Consider the following 13,877-nt stretch of genomic DNA (forward strand, 5'->3'; position numbering starts at 1 on the left):
ACAGTAGCCTGAGAGTTGTAGTTACACTTCATCCTATCTGAAATCTTCCACTTAGCAACGCCATAGCCTGAAGTGTTGAGTCACATGTAACCTATGCTCTTATCACGCTCTTATCACTAGATAACAGCTGCCTGGTAGATCTAAGAACAGCAATCAATAGTAAAATCCAGGTCCCACTGTGACACATTCAGTTACATTGAGTAGGAGAAACAACAGCTTGCCAGAAAGCAGTTCCATCCTAAAGTGCTGGCTCTTTCTGAAAGCACATGACCAGGCAAAATGACCTGAGATGGAGCCTACACACCAATATTACAACTAAACAAAAATACACTTGCTGGTTCAGGAATTAAATTTTATATTGTAGAGTGAATTATTTGCAGTGTCAACAGTGTAATTTAAAAATAAAAACTACATCATAAAAATCATGACAGAATCCCTTTAATTTCATCTGGTTCTATCTGGAGAGGAATATGTTCTCTAAGCAAATGAAATAAAGAATTGTAGTTTTGGTCAGATATGAGGAGTGAAGACTCTGGTAGTATCTCTGGCAGCTGCCAGGAAAATGTGCTTTATTTTTTGTTTTCTTTTTTAAGTTTCTGGACACAGACAAGTCATCAAGCTCTGTGCAGAACAAACAGCCTGCAGCATACTACACCGACTAGTAACTTGTATAATAGCGAAGTGCGCATGTCCCAGCGCGTTGTTACGTCATTTCTAAACACTCCCCAGGCGGCGGCGTGCTGCGTCACTGCGCTTGCATACGCTGTAGTCTTGACAACAAGTCTGCGAAAGCGGGGCGGCAGGAACTAATGAGCGGGACGTTTGAAAAGCAATCCTGGACTGTGTGCTGTGTTATGAAAGTCGGTTGTGTCCTGCTGGGAGTTGCAGTTTTGTTGCGGGAGAATGGCAGGCACGGACCCACGAAACCGAGAACTGAGCCTTATGGACAAGCAGATCTCCAGGTAAGCAGCATGGCTTCAGTCCAAGTGTCATATATGAAGTGTGTGTGCAGGAGCTCTCAGCCCTGTGACACCATTGAAACCCATTCTCGAGTGAATCTGACGACACTTTCAGGGTTAAGGGCACCTATTCCTTGCTGCCACCCAGTTTGATCACGTGCTGAATTCTTCTTTCACTAGGACTATCCCAAAGTGCACTGGGGGGGGGGGTAGATTTACCAAAGGATAAAGTGGCTAACGCTATAGTCAATTCACTAGCGCTACTGTCCGCAGGGACATCGCCAATTTACTTACGGGCTCAGACGCCAATTCGTTGCGAAAGAGACAGGCGCTAGCGGTCATTCACACTCTAACGCCAGGCGACAATTCACTCAGACGAATGGACGTTACTCTGCAAATTCACTAAAGTGCAGATTTTACTGAACGTTACCTCTTTCGCCAGAATTGCCTTCACCACCTCAGACCAGGCGAAGTGCATTAAAGTAGCCAGATCTTCTTCAATCTTCTGTCACTTACATTATATTTTGTGAGCCGAAAACGCATCAAAGTCCAAATAACGCTGGCGACTTTTCCTTTTTTTTTCAGCCTGATTGTCTGCAAAAGACCTGAATTAAACTTTTTTTTGGCTAACCGGTTTTCCCCATACATTTACTAACATATGGAACATTCATTTTACAGTGGCCACATGTGTGGGGCATTAGAATAACTCTATTGTCTTTATTAAGGTTCCCTGGACATGAGTTTTAAAAAGTGTCATTTGTAAGTATATTCACCAACATTTAACATAAAGACGTCCATACAACTTTAAATTTCCCGCCCTATGTAAATGGACCTGAGTGCAAGATCCCTAGCGAAGTTTCGCTATGTGAACACTAACGCATCTTCACTATCAAATGCTCACATTGCCAAAGTAAAGCTAGCGAAAAGGTGCAGCGTTCGGCGCCCACAACGGAACTCCGCATTTTAGTGAATCAGCGTAGTCTGAGCAAATTTTCTCCTGGCAAAGAGTTGCGCTGGGGGCAAAGTGGACGATGGCAAATATTCACTGGTTAGTAAATCTGCCCCATGGCGTCTAACTGGGCAATGAAAACCATTAGAATTATAATATAATCTATTAATTACAATGGAAAGCCCATTTGCTCTCCTAGTGTGACAGTAAAGTGATTCTGATTAGAGATCCACCGAAACCACTATTTGGGATTCGGCCAAATCCTCGGTGAAAGATTCGGCCGAATACCGAACCGAATCCTAATTTGCATATGCAAATTAGGGGCAGGAAAGGAAACAGTGGAACAAAAATCTTCTTTTGTGATGAAAAGTCACGCAATTTCCCTACCTGCCCCTAATTTACATATGCAAATTCGGATTTGGTTCAGCTAGGCACAAGGATTCATCCGAATCCTGCTTAAAAAGGCCGAATCCCGAACCGAATCCTGGATTCGGTGCATCCCTAATACTGATACTAAAACACTTTTCAAAATTTTAATGTACATTAAACGTTATCTATAAGGGTAGAACTCCACAAGCGCTTTTCATTTGTTTTTTTCTGATCCTCCATGCAATACCGTGCAACAGCACAAGTTTTTGTAGGATGCTTGTGCAAAGTTACACAATAAACACTAGTGAGCCATCTATCCGACTGTGTATTTTCAGGCACCTCTGGGTTGTCAATCCAAGCGCAAGGTGCACTTTGGGCTTCTTAGCATCTGGTTAGAGGATCAAGTGAGCTTGTCTGTGATTAGAGGGGCCCCTTCATACCTCCCTAACAACGGATTTGGATACTATGCTTGATCCTAGCCAAAAGGCAGATAAGTAAAGTGAAGGGATAGGTGAAATGTAGTTAGTCACCGTGCCATTAACTGCTAGGAGACTTTGTGACATTGGGAACAGTCACTAAAATTAGGGATGTACCAAATCTATTTTTTTTCTTCACTGTTTTGTTGTCCAGATGAGGTAGATCATCTATAAAACATATATGTAGTCATCGTAGCTCAAAAGTAGGTGTTGGCTTTAAAAGTGGGTGTGCCATTTTTTGACATGCTGGTATATATTTCCACTATCGCCATCTATCTCGCTTTTCTGTCTTTAATTAATAGAGCAGCATGCATTCCATGGGTTTTAGCTAGGGTTGCACCAAATACTGGGTTTGGCTCAGGGTTTGACCAAATCCAAGTGCCTGGTGGAACCAAATTAAAAGAAATTAAAGGAAAACTATACCCCCCGAACAATGTAGGTCTCTATACAAAGATATTGCATAAAACAGCTCATATGTAAAACCCTGCATTCATGTAAATAAACCATTTTCATAATAATATACTTTTTTGGTAGTATGTGCCATTAGGTAATCCTAATTCAAAAATTGCCATTTTAAAAAAATAAGGGCCGCCCCCCTGGGATCGTATGATTCACGGTGCACAGAGATCTGTCTTTTCCTTCATCACTTCTTCCTGTTAGAGTTGTAGTATTTAAGGTCAGGGGGTCTCTGAGGCAGCACAGATAGTCACAAAATGGTGGTTCAAGGCAAGAGATGTAAAAGAGCAATAATTTACTTAAATATTTATACCAGTTTGGTAAGTTTCTTTAATATGTCACTTAATATGATATAAACTCTGTTGCTTAAATACTCATTTTGGCGGTAAAGTTTTCTGGTTGTGGCATCTCAAGTTTGCCCTTCTTAAATATTTAACAATTCTGCTTCTGTTGCTGAAAGTTCAAGCATTGCAGCAAAGGCCCATGTCTACTTAGCTGAGCAATGTTTTGCCTTTTTTTTTTTTTTTTTTAATTGCTCTTTCACTACTAATGCATACCGGTAGTCTGTTAGACCCAGTGGAGATAATGTAAATTATTTGTGACCAGGTTCAAGGAGCAGTTACTAATCTCCAAGTGTGAAATTAGGCTTTATGTGTACGTAATGTAAAATGGATCTAGATCACTAGGTTTATTCATTTAATTTTGTCTACAAAATGGTTGATTTAAATGTATTTTTTTACAGCTTGCTTGAGATTTGCTTGAACTCCAATCTCTATTCCATCAATTTACATTGCAATCAAATATCCAAGATTGAAGGACTTCGACACCTCTGCTACTTGCAACATCTGGACCTTTCATCAAATCTCATAACTAAGATTGAAGGGCTTGACTCTTTGGCATCTCTGCAGAGCCTGAATCTGTCTTGTAACAAACTGACAAGAGTAGAAGGTTTGTGTTTTAGATTACACTGCCAGATTCAAGTGGCAATAGTGAATACTGATGTAGAAGAATATTCCCAAAAGTCTCAATCCCTGAGAGAGGTCATGAGAGTTGTAATTGTACAGATAGAAGGATGTGAGTTGAATCTCTGTGATGTGCATTAAAGGGGTTGTTCACCTTTGAGTTAACTTTTAGTATGATGTAGAACAGTGAAATGGCCAGTGCATTAATCATAAATAAGAGATGTAGGTGGATTTAATATGGTATGATTAAGAAACTTTTAGTCTCTGTGGACAATGGCGTTTAAAAGGGGAAGCCGCATACCAGATTTGCTTTAGGGCCGTGAATACTTAGGTATGCCCAGTTTGCGAGTGGCCATCTTAAATTGTAAATGCTTTAAAGAGATACTGACACCAGAAAATAGCTTTTTTTTTTTTTTTTTTTATATCAATTATAACATTATCTTTGAATGTTATTTATAATTTTGCCATAAAAGTATTTGCCTGGTGCTTTTACATTACCTTTCTTACCCCCATGTTCCTTTATGAGGGGGCTGCCATATTTGGGCAGCAGTAGTCGGTTACCATTAGAAACGCTAATGGACTGAGATGGAACAGTAAGGTTGGCAAAACAGTCAGGTTTAGGAGCTTCCAAGTAATAATTACTTACAAAAGCAGACAAAAAAAACTAACTTTTAGGGGCCGATTCACCAAGGGTCGAATATCGAAGGGTTAATTAACCCTCGATATTCGACTGGGAATTGAAATCCTTCGACTTCGAATATCGAAGTCGAAGGATTTAGCGCAAATAGTGGGATCGTACGATCGAAGGATTATTCCTTCGATCGAACGATTAAATCCTTCGAAGGATTTAAATCCAACGATCGAAGGAATATCCTTCGATCAAAAAAAGTTAGCCAAGCCTATGGGGACCTTCCCCTAGGCTAACATTGAGTTCGGTAGCTTTTAAATTGCGAATTAGGGGGTTGAAGTTTTTTTTAAAGAGACAGTACTTCGACTATCGAATGGTCGAATAGTCGAACGATTTTTAGTTCGAATCCTTCGATTCGAAGTCGTAGTCGAAGGTCGAAGTAGCCCATTCGATGGTCGAAGTAGCCCAAAAAATACTTCGAAATTCGAAGTTTTTTTACTTCGAATCCTTCACTCAAAGTTAGTGAATCGGCCCCTAAATGTAGATTAATATTTTGAAAAAAGGATGTTTAGTGTCAGTATCACTTTATAGGAACAGTTCAGTGTAAAAATAAAAACTGGGTAAATAGGCTGTACAAAATAAAAAAAAAATGTTTTCAATATAGTTAGTTAGCCACAAATGTAATGTATAAAGGCTGGAGTATGATTTGACGAGCACTCCATTCACTCATTCGATTAAAATAAGTAAATGTTTATTTCAGCATATTAAAAGCATCCATTCCCTTTTAATCCAACGGGGGAATGGAGTGCTCGTCAAATCTTTTTTACTGAGTGTGACGCACCTATAGCTACATGCTTGGGGCGATGCACCCGGGCCACCGGTGCACTGGTGAGTTCCCTCTTGCATATTACCCTTGATACTGTTGAAGGCACAAGTGAACCCAGGAGCGGGACCCGGGGTTTACACACCCGGATAACCACCTATTTCAGGTGAGCTGTTTTAATGTGAATTTTTGAAAGTGTACGCTAGAGATGAAGTATGCACCACATAGCACAGGCTTAATATAACGTTTTTTGGTTACTACCAGGAAGTAACCAATCAGTGACTTGAGGGGGTCCATATGCGTCATTGCTGTTTGCTTTTGAATCTGAGCTGAATGCTGAGGATCAATTGCAAACTCACTGAACAGTTATGTCCCATGTGGCCCCCCTTCAAGTCGCTGACTAACTGAGTTAGAGAGATGCAAAGCAGGAAGAAGTGTTCTGGCTATTATGTTAGATATCCAGTCATTTATACATTACATTTTTGGTTAACGAACTAACTAAATTGAAAACATTTTTTATTTCTCACAGCCTATCTATGTACCTAGTTTTTATTTTTTACATTGAACTGTTTTTTTAAGCTGGCCATATAACTACCCCACACACTTTAGTTCAAAAGCACAGACATCGAAATGACTGTATCTTACAAATACCTTGCATAAAGTAACTCACAATTTTCCAGCTACTTGATGTTGCTCAATGGTTATATATGAAATAAAATCACTTTAAGCAATAAATCATCAAATAAATATTCCGATCATTTGCAGAAATACAGCAGGACATTACTGAATAGACTTTCAATAATGCTTTTCAATAAAGTGAAATTTCCTCCTGCAATAAAAAAAACAGCCGTTCAAATCTGAATTTTAAGCCATAATGCTGACTGCCAGACTAAATCTGGGTCTCGTCTAAAAAGGTTAAAAAAAAACAAAAAAAAACCCTCTGAAACACAGGAAATATTTTTTCTCAAGAATACACCATTCAATTAGAAAAGTTTATGATCCCTGCTGAAGAAATGGTTGTATTATTTGCTGCCATTAAACCATTTTACTTGATTGTTTTGCTCAGGGTTGGAAAAGCTATTTAATCTCAAGAAGCTGAATTTGTCATATAACAGCATACAAGACCTTACAGGTAAGTGGATGTATAACTTCCTATCTCAATTTGAGAGGTTTTAATTGGGATACAAAAACAATTCCGCTCTGTTATGAAACACTATTATACACAATTACTAATAGAACTTGTTGCTGAGCTGGTATTTTATATTTTGTTTTAATAATTGGGAAATAAACTTGCAATAAGAAGAAATTTACCCTGTTTACAACTGGGGCTTAGTGCCTGGCATCGGTCCAAATGGCACTATCTGTCTTCAAAATTTTCTTCATTAGCTCTAATTAGAGTGACCTTTGCTAACCAATTTTAATAAAGCATAGCAGAATGCATGCTGTCTTTTTTACAATCGAAAACCATTGCATTACTCTGCAAGAAAATCCCTAAGACACATCTATTGCTTTGCAGAATCATAACTCAGAGGCAGCGCCCTTGTTTTAGAAAAACTCTGTTGCAGTGGTCCGAAGTTATTCTTAACCTAAGTTTATATAGTGCTGACATGTTTCAAAAGCATGTTACAGATATTCCATTACAATTATCATAGTCCCTATCACAGTCCTACACTTTTTAGAAACCAATTAATCTCCCACAAAAAACTCAATTAAATAGAGTTTTTGGGTTGTTCACCCCAATTTCACTGTTTTTTCTTAAATCAGAAAACATTCAAGTTGTGAGTTCATTCAAGATATAAAAAAACCCCTAAAACTCGACCTTTGATAAATAACCCTCTTAATCAGGGTTGGCGGTTTTCCAGCCAAATTGGACTATCAATTTAAAGTCCACGCGGGTTTTAAAGGTACAAACTAGCCAAGGTACGGATTTGGGCTACTTTTTGGGCCTTTGGCTGGTTTTTACTTTGGAAACCAGCCATGTGTTATTTGGGGATACTTGGAAGTGTTTCTTGGCTGGTTTTGTAGCTGACTTCGGCTGGTTTTGAAAATTAGACCTGGCAACCCTGCTCTTAATATTCACGTGACCTAATTTTACCTTGATCAGTTTGTATATGCAATAGGGATGCACGAATCCACTATTTTGGATTCGGCTGAACCCCGAATCCTTTTCAAAATATTCGGCGGAATACCGAACCAAATCCGAATCCTAATTTGCATATGCAAATGAGGGGTGGGAAGGGGGAAAACATTTTTTACTTCCTTGTTTTGTGACAAAAAGTCACATGATTTCCCTCGCCACCCCTAATTTGCATATGTAAATTCGGGTTCAGCCAGGCCGGAGGATTCGGCCAAATCCGAATCCTGCTGAAAAAGCCCGAATCCTGGATTCGGTGCATCCCTAATATGCAATTAGAGTTTGGATTCGGTACGTTATTCAGCCTTATCCAAATCCCAGGATCCCAGTGCACTCTCAAGTCAAAAAAACCCCAGCTAATTTAATAGTGTAACTGAATATTTTTTTGCCGACTGTTGCAAAAATATGTTGAATGTTTACTTCTTTTAATATTTAACTTCATCATTTGTTTTCCAGGTTTAATACCCCTTCATGGATGGAATCATAAACTGAGCCACCTGTATCTTCATAGTAATTGCATAAATAGCATTGATGAAGTGCTCCAGAGTACAGTTGGATTGAACTGCTTGCTTCATCTTACACTGGAGCAGAATGCAAAAGGAAACCCTGTTTGTCATGCTTTAGGTAATCATAAAGTTTAGCGGAAAAAGTGCCTATATTGACTGTCCATACATGCTAAAAATGCTTGTTTGGCAAGCCAAATAAGTGGATCATTGCCAATATGGGGAATAAAGCAAATATAAGCAGATGTACTTTGGGTTCAGAATTCATAGAAGCATTGATACATCATGGCTAAGACTGACCTCACAGTGTTGTGAATACTTGCTACTGATTTGCTACCTCTCCTCAGTAAGGCCAGAAACAACACTAAGCGAAGAGTATTGGAGGCCCCATCTTTATAACTATGAAAAAATATTCTGTAACCGTCTAGCTTCTTTTTAAGAATTCTCCTGAAAACTCGGGGATGATTTTACATTGCCTTTAAAGTGACCCAGTGGCATACTGAGAATCTTCTAGGGTTGTACATAAACAGATTGCCTATCAAGATTCCGTTTTATTGTTAGCATATTTTGTTGCTTACATATTATTACATAATTATATTTGGTTTCTCCTATTCCTTTTCCGAACTTCTAACGGATTGCTGCTGTAATAAAGCTGTAGCATCTAGATAGTTGTTAAAATCCAAAGCCTGAAAATTGTGCACATAAGTGGAACGAATTTTAAACAAAACATAAAAAATGGACATGACATACTTAATTTAAGCCTCTTAAAAGAAAACTATACCCCCAAACAATGTAGGTCTCTATAAAAAGATATTGCATAAAACAGCTCATATTTAAAACCCTGATTATTGTAAATAAACCATTTTCATAATATACTTTTCTAGTAGTATGTGCCATTGGGTAATTGTGAATAGAAAATTGCCATTTTAAAGGGCCACCCCCTGGGATTGTAGGATTCACTGTGCACACAAACATACCAACAAACCATACATGTTAGGTCACATGAGCAAATGAACATACAGAGTTCTGTCTTTTGCCTCAACACTTCTTCCTGTTACAGTTAGAGCTGCAGTATTTCTGGTCAGGTGATCTCTGAGGCAGCACACAGACCAACACGAAATGGTGACTCAAGGCAAGAGATGTAAAAGTGCAAGATTTACTTAAATATATATACAGTATATAGCAGTTTTAGGTTACAAAACTGAAAGAAAACATTTGATTGGCTGCTGTGGGTTTCAGGATACGACAGACTGAGTGTTTGTGTAGTAGCATATTTAGGAGCTGTGGAGCAGCAAAGGCAAGATTTTCCTCTTTCCAGTAACTCATAGCTGCTAATTTGGTGTTTGCTTACTGGGCCAGGGAAGTTTGCATGTGCTGCTTGTGCATGTAAGTTATTGCTTAATTCCTGTATATATTGGTTACCTAAAGTACTGGTTTCTGTTAGGATACAGAGAAATAATCCTGGAGAACTTGCCCCAGTTAAACTCCTTAGATGGGTTAGACAGGTCTGGTGACCCAGTCACAGCACATGAGGTGGATTCAATGGATTTAGCAAATCTGGACTTTTTGGAATACCTTATAACTTTTGACAGTGGGAGGAAAGAAGTGAAGGTAATCTATATCTTTTAACACTCTTGCTTTTTATATGTGTGTTTTTTTGTTTTTTGCTTTTATGTCTCAAAAGACTAGAACTTGCATGTTTTTTCTGTTCATCATATGAGTTCTAATCAGTGGTTGTTGGTATCACTTTGGTCTTAATTTCCTCTGAATCTTCAACAAATCTTGCAGTTTAAGCTAATTACTAGTAACGATGCACCAAATCCACTATTTTGGATTCGGCCGAACCCCTGAATCCTTCGCGAAAGATTTGGCCGAATAACACATTAAATCCGATTTGTTTAAGCTCGGCCTTCAATATTAGTAATTAGGTATGCCCCGCATCCGGATTCCATTCTGCCGGGCAGAAGGATTCGGCTGAATCCTGAACCAAATTATGGATTTGGTGCATCCCTAATTACTAGTATTGAAGGCCCATATTAAACAAACGTCTGGTCTGGATAGAAGAAATGTATATATTATACGTATCAGAACTTCTTCCGGGTTGCTGGGGTAATAAAGCTGTAGCATCTAGATAGTTGTTAAAATCCAAAGCCTAAAAATTGTGCACCAAAAATGGTATTCATTTTAAACAAAACATAAAAAATAGACATGACATACTTAATTTACCTATTAAGCATTTAAGTTACAATACTGAATACTGTGGGTTTCAGGATATGGACAGACTACCAGTGTTTGTGTGGTAGCATATTCATAATTTCTTCTGAATCTTCAACAAATCTTGCATATGGCAGTTTAAGCTAATTTTTAGTAGGGATGCCCTGAATCCACTATTTTGGATTCGGCCGAACCCCCGAATCCTACACAAAGGATTCAGCCGAATACCGAACTGAAACAGAATCTTAATTTGTATATGCAAATTAGGGGTGGGAAGGGGAAAACATTTTTTACTTCCTTGTTTTGTGACAAAAAGTCTGGTCTGGATAGAAGGAATGTATATATTATATAATACCGAGCCAAATCCTAATTTGCATATGCAAATTAGAGGTGGGAAGGGGAAACATTTTTTTACTTCCTTGTTTTGTGACAATCACACGATTTCCCTTCCCGCTCCTAATTTGTGTATGCAAATTCGGATTCATTTCGGCCGGGCAGAAGGATTCGGCCGAATTCTGCTGAAAAAGGCTGAATCCTGGATTTGATGCATCCCTAATTACTAGTATTGAAGGCACAGCTTAAACAACCATCTGGTCTGGATAGAAGGAATGTACATATTATACGTATCTCATAAAATGTAGAGGGTTATACTGTGACAGTTGTGGTGTGCACCAATAAAATGACCTAGAGTATAGCAAGCAATCCGATATTTACTTTTAATTACTTTTAAGTAATTGGACCAGTAAAGCTGACAGCAGTTGGCTTGAATGGGACACTATAAACCTCAAACTCTTTGGGGAGCATTAGTTTGATGATTTGGATATGATATTATGAATATTTTTGTTTTTGTACTGTCTTTTTAAAATCAGGAATCATTGACTGGACCTGTAAAAACAGCTCGAATTGATGAGGTTCTAACCAAGTACCGAAAGCATCGCGATTCCTCAGAGGCAATCAACTTGAATACAGATGGTACATCGTCATCTGAGCATGATGTTGTCCGGTTCCAAGATAACAGCAACATGTTGCGTGAAATGAGAATTAAGAAATTGGAGGACCAGATTTCAGAACTGCTTGTGAAGGTATAAACGTTTATGCCTGCAAAGATATAGCCAACTGAATTTTTAAAAATGGTAATTCATCCATAGAGATGTGTTTAGGCTCATAGGGGTAAATCAAAGACAGGAGTTAATACTAGGGATGCACTGAATCCACTATTTTGGATTCGGCCGAATACTTCGCGAAAGATTCTGTTGAATGCCGAACTGAATCCGTATCCTAATTTGCATATTTGGATTCGGCCGAATCCTGCAGAAGGATCCCCGAACCGAATCCTGGATTCGGTGCATCCCTAGTTAATACTAACTTGTTATCAGGCCCAGTCTGGCAATCTGTGCGTTCTGGCGAATGCCAGAGGTGCTGCTGCAACTTGCCCTAAAAATTCACTATTTTATGGGCAGGTGGAGGGCTAACTCACTGTGGCCATCCCTTCCTAAAGGTAGGAATTTTGATCTGGCACCTTTGAAGGCAACCAAACATCGGCCATTGTTAGTGCTGAATCGTCAGATACAGGTAGAATACCTGTATATCTGACGATTCAGCTCTATTCGTGTATTGAAACTTACGATCTTTCCTGGAAAGCTTGTAATTGTAACATCTATGACCACCCTCAGGCCCATACTCTTATTATTAATATTATTATTATTTTTTTGTTTTGTTTTTTATTGCAGGCTTCCTGCCCAAAGTCAGAACAGACTAAACTAAAAGCAAAGCGAGATACTGATATCACTACAGAGAGTGATTCTGAAAGTACAAAGGAAAACAGAAAGGGTAGTACAACAAAAAGAACCCCTGGGTGCCATAAAACCAGCCAGACTTCTAAGCAGCAGGCCAACCAGCAGTTGAAGGGCAGAACTTCTTACAGGTACTTGTATATCTTTATGTAATTGGTATGGTTTGCATTAGTAAATCAATTTCTGTTTTAAATACTTTGCTGCTTGTATTCTCCAATAGTGAGTTAAAACAGAATGTATCAAGGAAACAATCCCTTTCCAAGAGAAAAACAGATATTGAGACTAGTTTGTCATCTGGGCGAACGGACACAGACAGTACAGGACAGATACTTGGAAAACCTCATGCTATAGGAGGCAGTCTAAAAAAGAAAGGGGAGCTTGTCAGAAATTCAATAGAGGAATCTACATATAGGGTAAGTACTTCATTTAAAAAGTTGGTTTAATAACATCCCAGTCATGTACTTTTAGGAGAACTTGTTCTAAAAACGAATGGGCAAATCTATCAAAGGTCGATTTAAAAATTGATGTGATTTATTAAGGGTCGAATTGAAAATTCATTTTTTTTATGTTTAAAACTCAAAATTCAAATTGGGAATTATCCAAACTCAATTAGAGTTTAAATTCGAATTTCGAGATTTATCATTCTTTGGCCCTTTAAAGCAGGCCCGGTCTGGCAATCAGTGGGTTCTGGCAAATGCCAGAAGGGCTGCTATAAGGTGCCATAGAAAGTCAGTATTTAGTGGGCTGGTGGGAGACTATTTGGGCCTCTATGTGGGCTGATTCGGCCTCTGTGTACCTGAAATGCCAGGGCCTATTTTAATTCTCAGTCCGGTCCTGCTTTAAAGAACCAGTAACATAAATTTTTTATAAATTCGTTGGTATGCAACGAAAAAAAACCCCACAGAGACAAATTAAACATTGTCGCCTTTTCTGAAGAGGAGCGCAAGTGGACTTTTGATAAGTTATTTCTTATTTAGCGATTTCAAAAAAAAATTTGATGTTACTGGTCCTTTAAGAACTCTACTTTGACTATTCACCACCTAAAACCTGCCGAGTTCATGTATAAATCAATGGCAGAGGTCCAGGGATTAATTCTGGGATTTTTTTGGAGAAAAAACTCTAATCGTAGTCTTCCTGACATTCGAATCGTGATTAGTCCAATGCTATACGAGTTTTCGAGTCAGTAAAATTTGTGTGAGTTTTAAATATTACATTTTTTATTAAATAACCCCCCCCCAATCGAATTTCCAGTATACAGGTATGGGACCTGTTATCCAGAATGCTTGGAACAAGTAGCTTTCCAGATAACGGATCTTTCTGTAATTTGGATCTTCATGCCTTAAATCTACTAGAAAATCCCAATAGGCTGGTTCTGCTTCCAACAAGGATTAATTATATCTTAGTTTGGATCAAATATAAGGGACTGTTTTATTATTACAGAGAAATTTGGATTATTCAGATAAAATGGAGTCTATGGGAGCCTTTCCGCAATTCGGAGCATTCTGGATAATGGGTTTCCAGATAATGGATCCCATACCTGTATTAGAATTTAAAGGCGTTAAAAAAACAAAAAGAATTCGAAATTTGAACTTTGATAAATGTGCGTCTAAT

General features: G+C 38.5%; 1 protein-coding gene across 1 annotated transcript in view; it reads left to right on the forward strand.

Moving 5' to 3' along the window:
* Window positions 1-726: 726 nt before the first annotated feature.
* Window positions 727-13,877, forward strand: part of lrrcc1.L (leucine rich repeat and coiled-coil centrosomal protein 1 L homeolog) — a 37,809-nt gene continuing 24,658 nt past the window's right edge. Inside the window, 8 exon segments of the mRNA NM_001091416.1 lie at window positions 727-962; window positions 3,952-4,157; window positions 6,689-6,754; window positions 8,213-8,380; window positions 9,704-9,870; window positions 11,343-11,555; window positions 12,204-12,397; window positions 12,487-12,679. Of these exon segments, the coding sequence (NP_001084885.1) occupies window positions 904-962; window positions 3,952-4,157; window positions 6,689-6,754; window positions 8,213-8,380; window positions 9,704-9,870; window positions 11,343-11,555; window positions 12,204-12,397; window positions 12,487-12,679 (1,266 nt within the window). The 5' untranslated portion in view covers window positions 727-903.

This window comes from Xenopus laevis, chromosome 6L (assembly GCF_017654675.1).
Source record: "Xenopus laevis strain J_2021 chromosome 6L, Xenopus_laevis_v10.1, whole genome shotgun sequence".
Lineage (NCBI taxonomy): Eukaryota > Metazoa > Chordata > Amphibia > Anura > Pipidae > Xenopus > Xenopus laevis.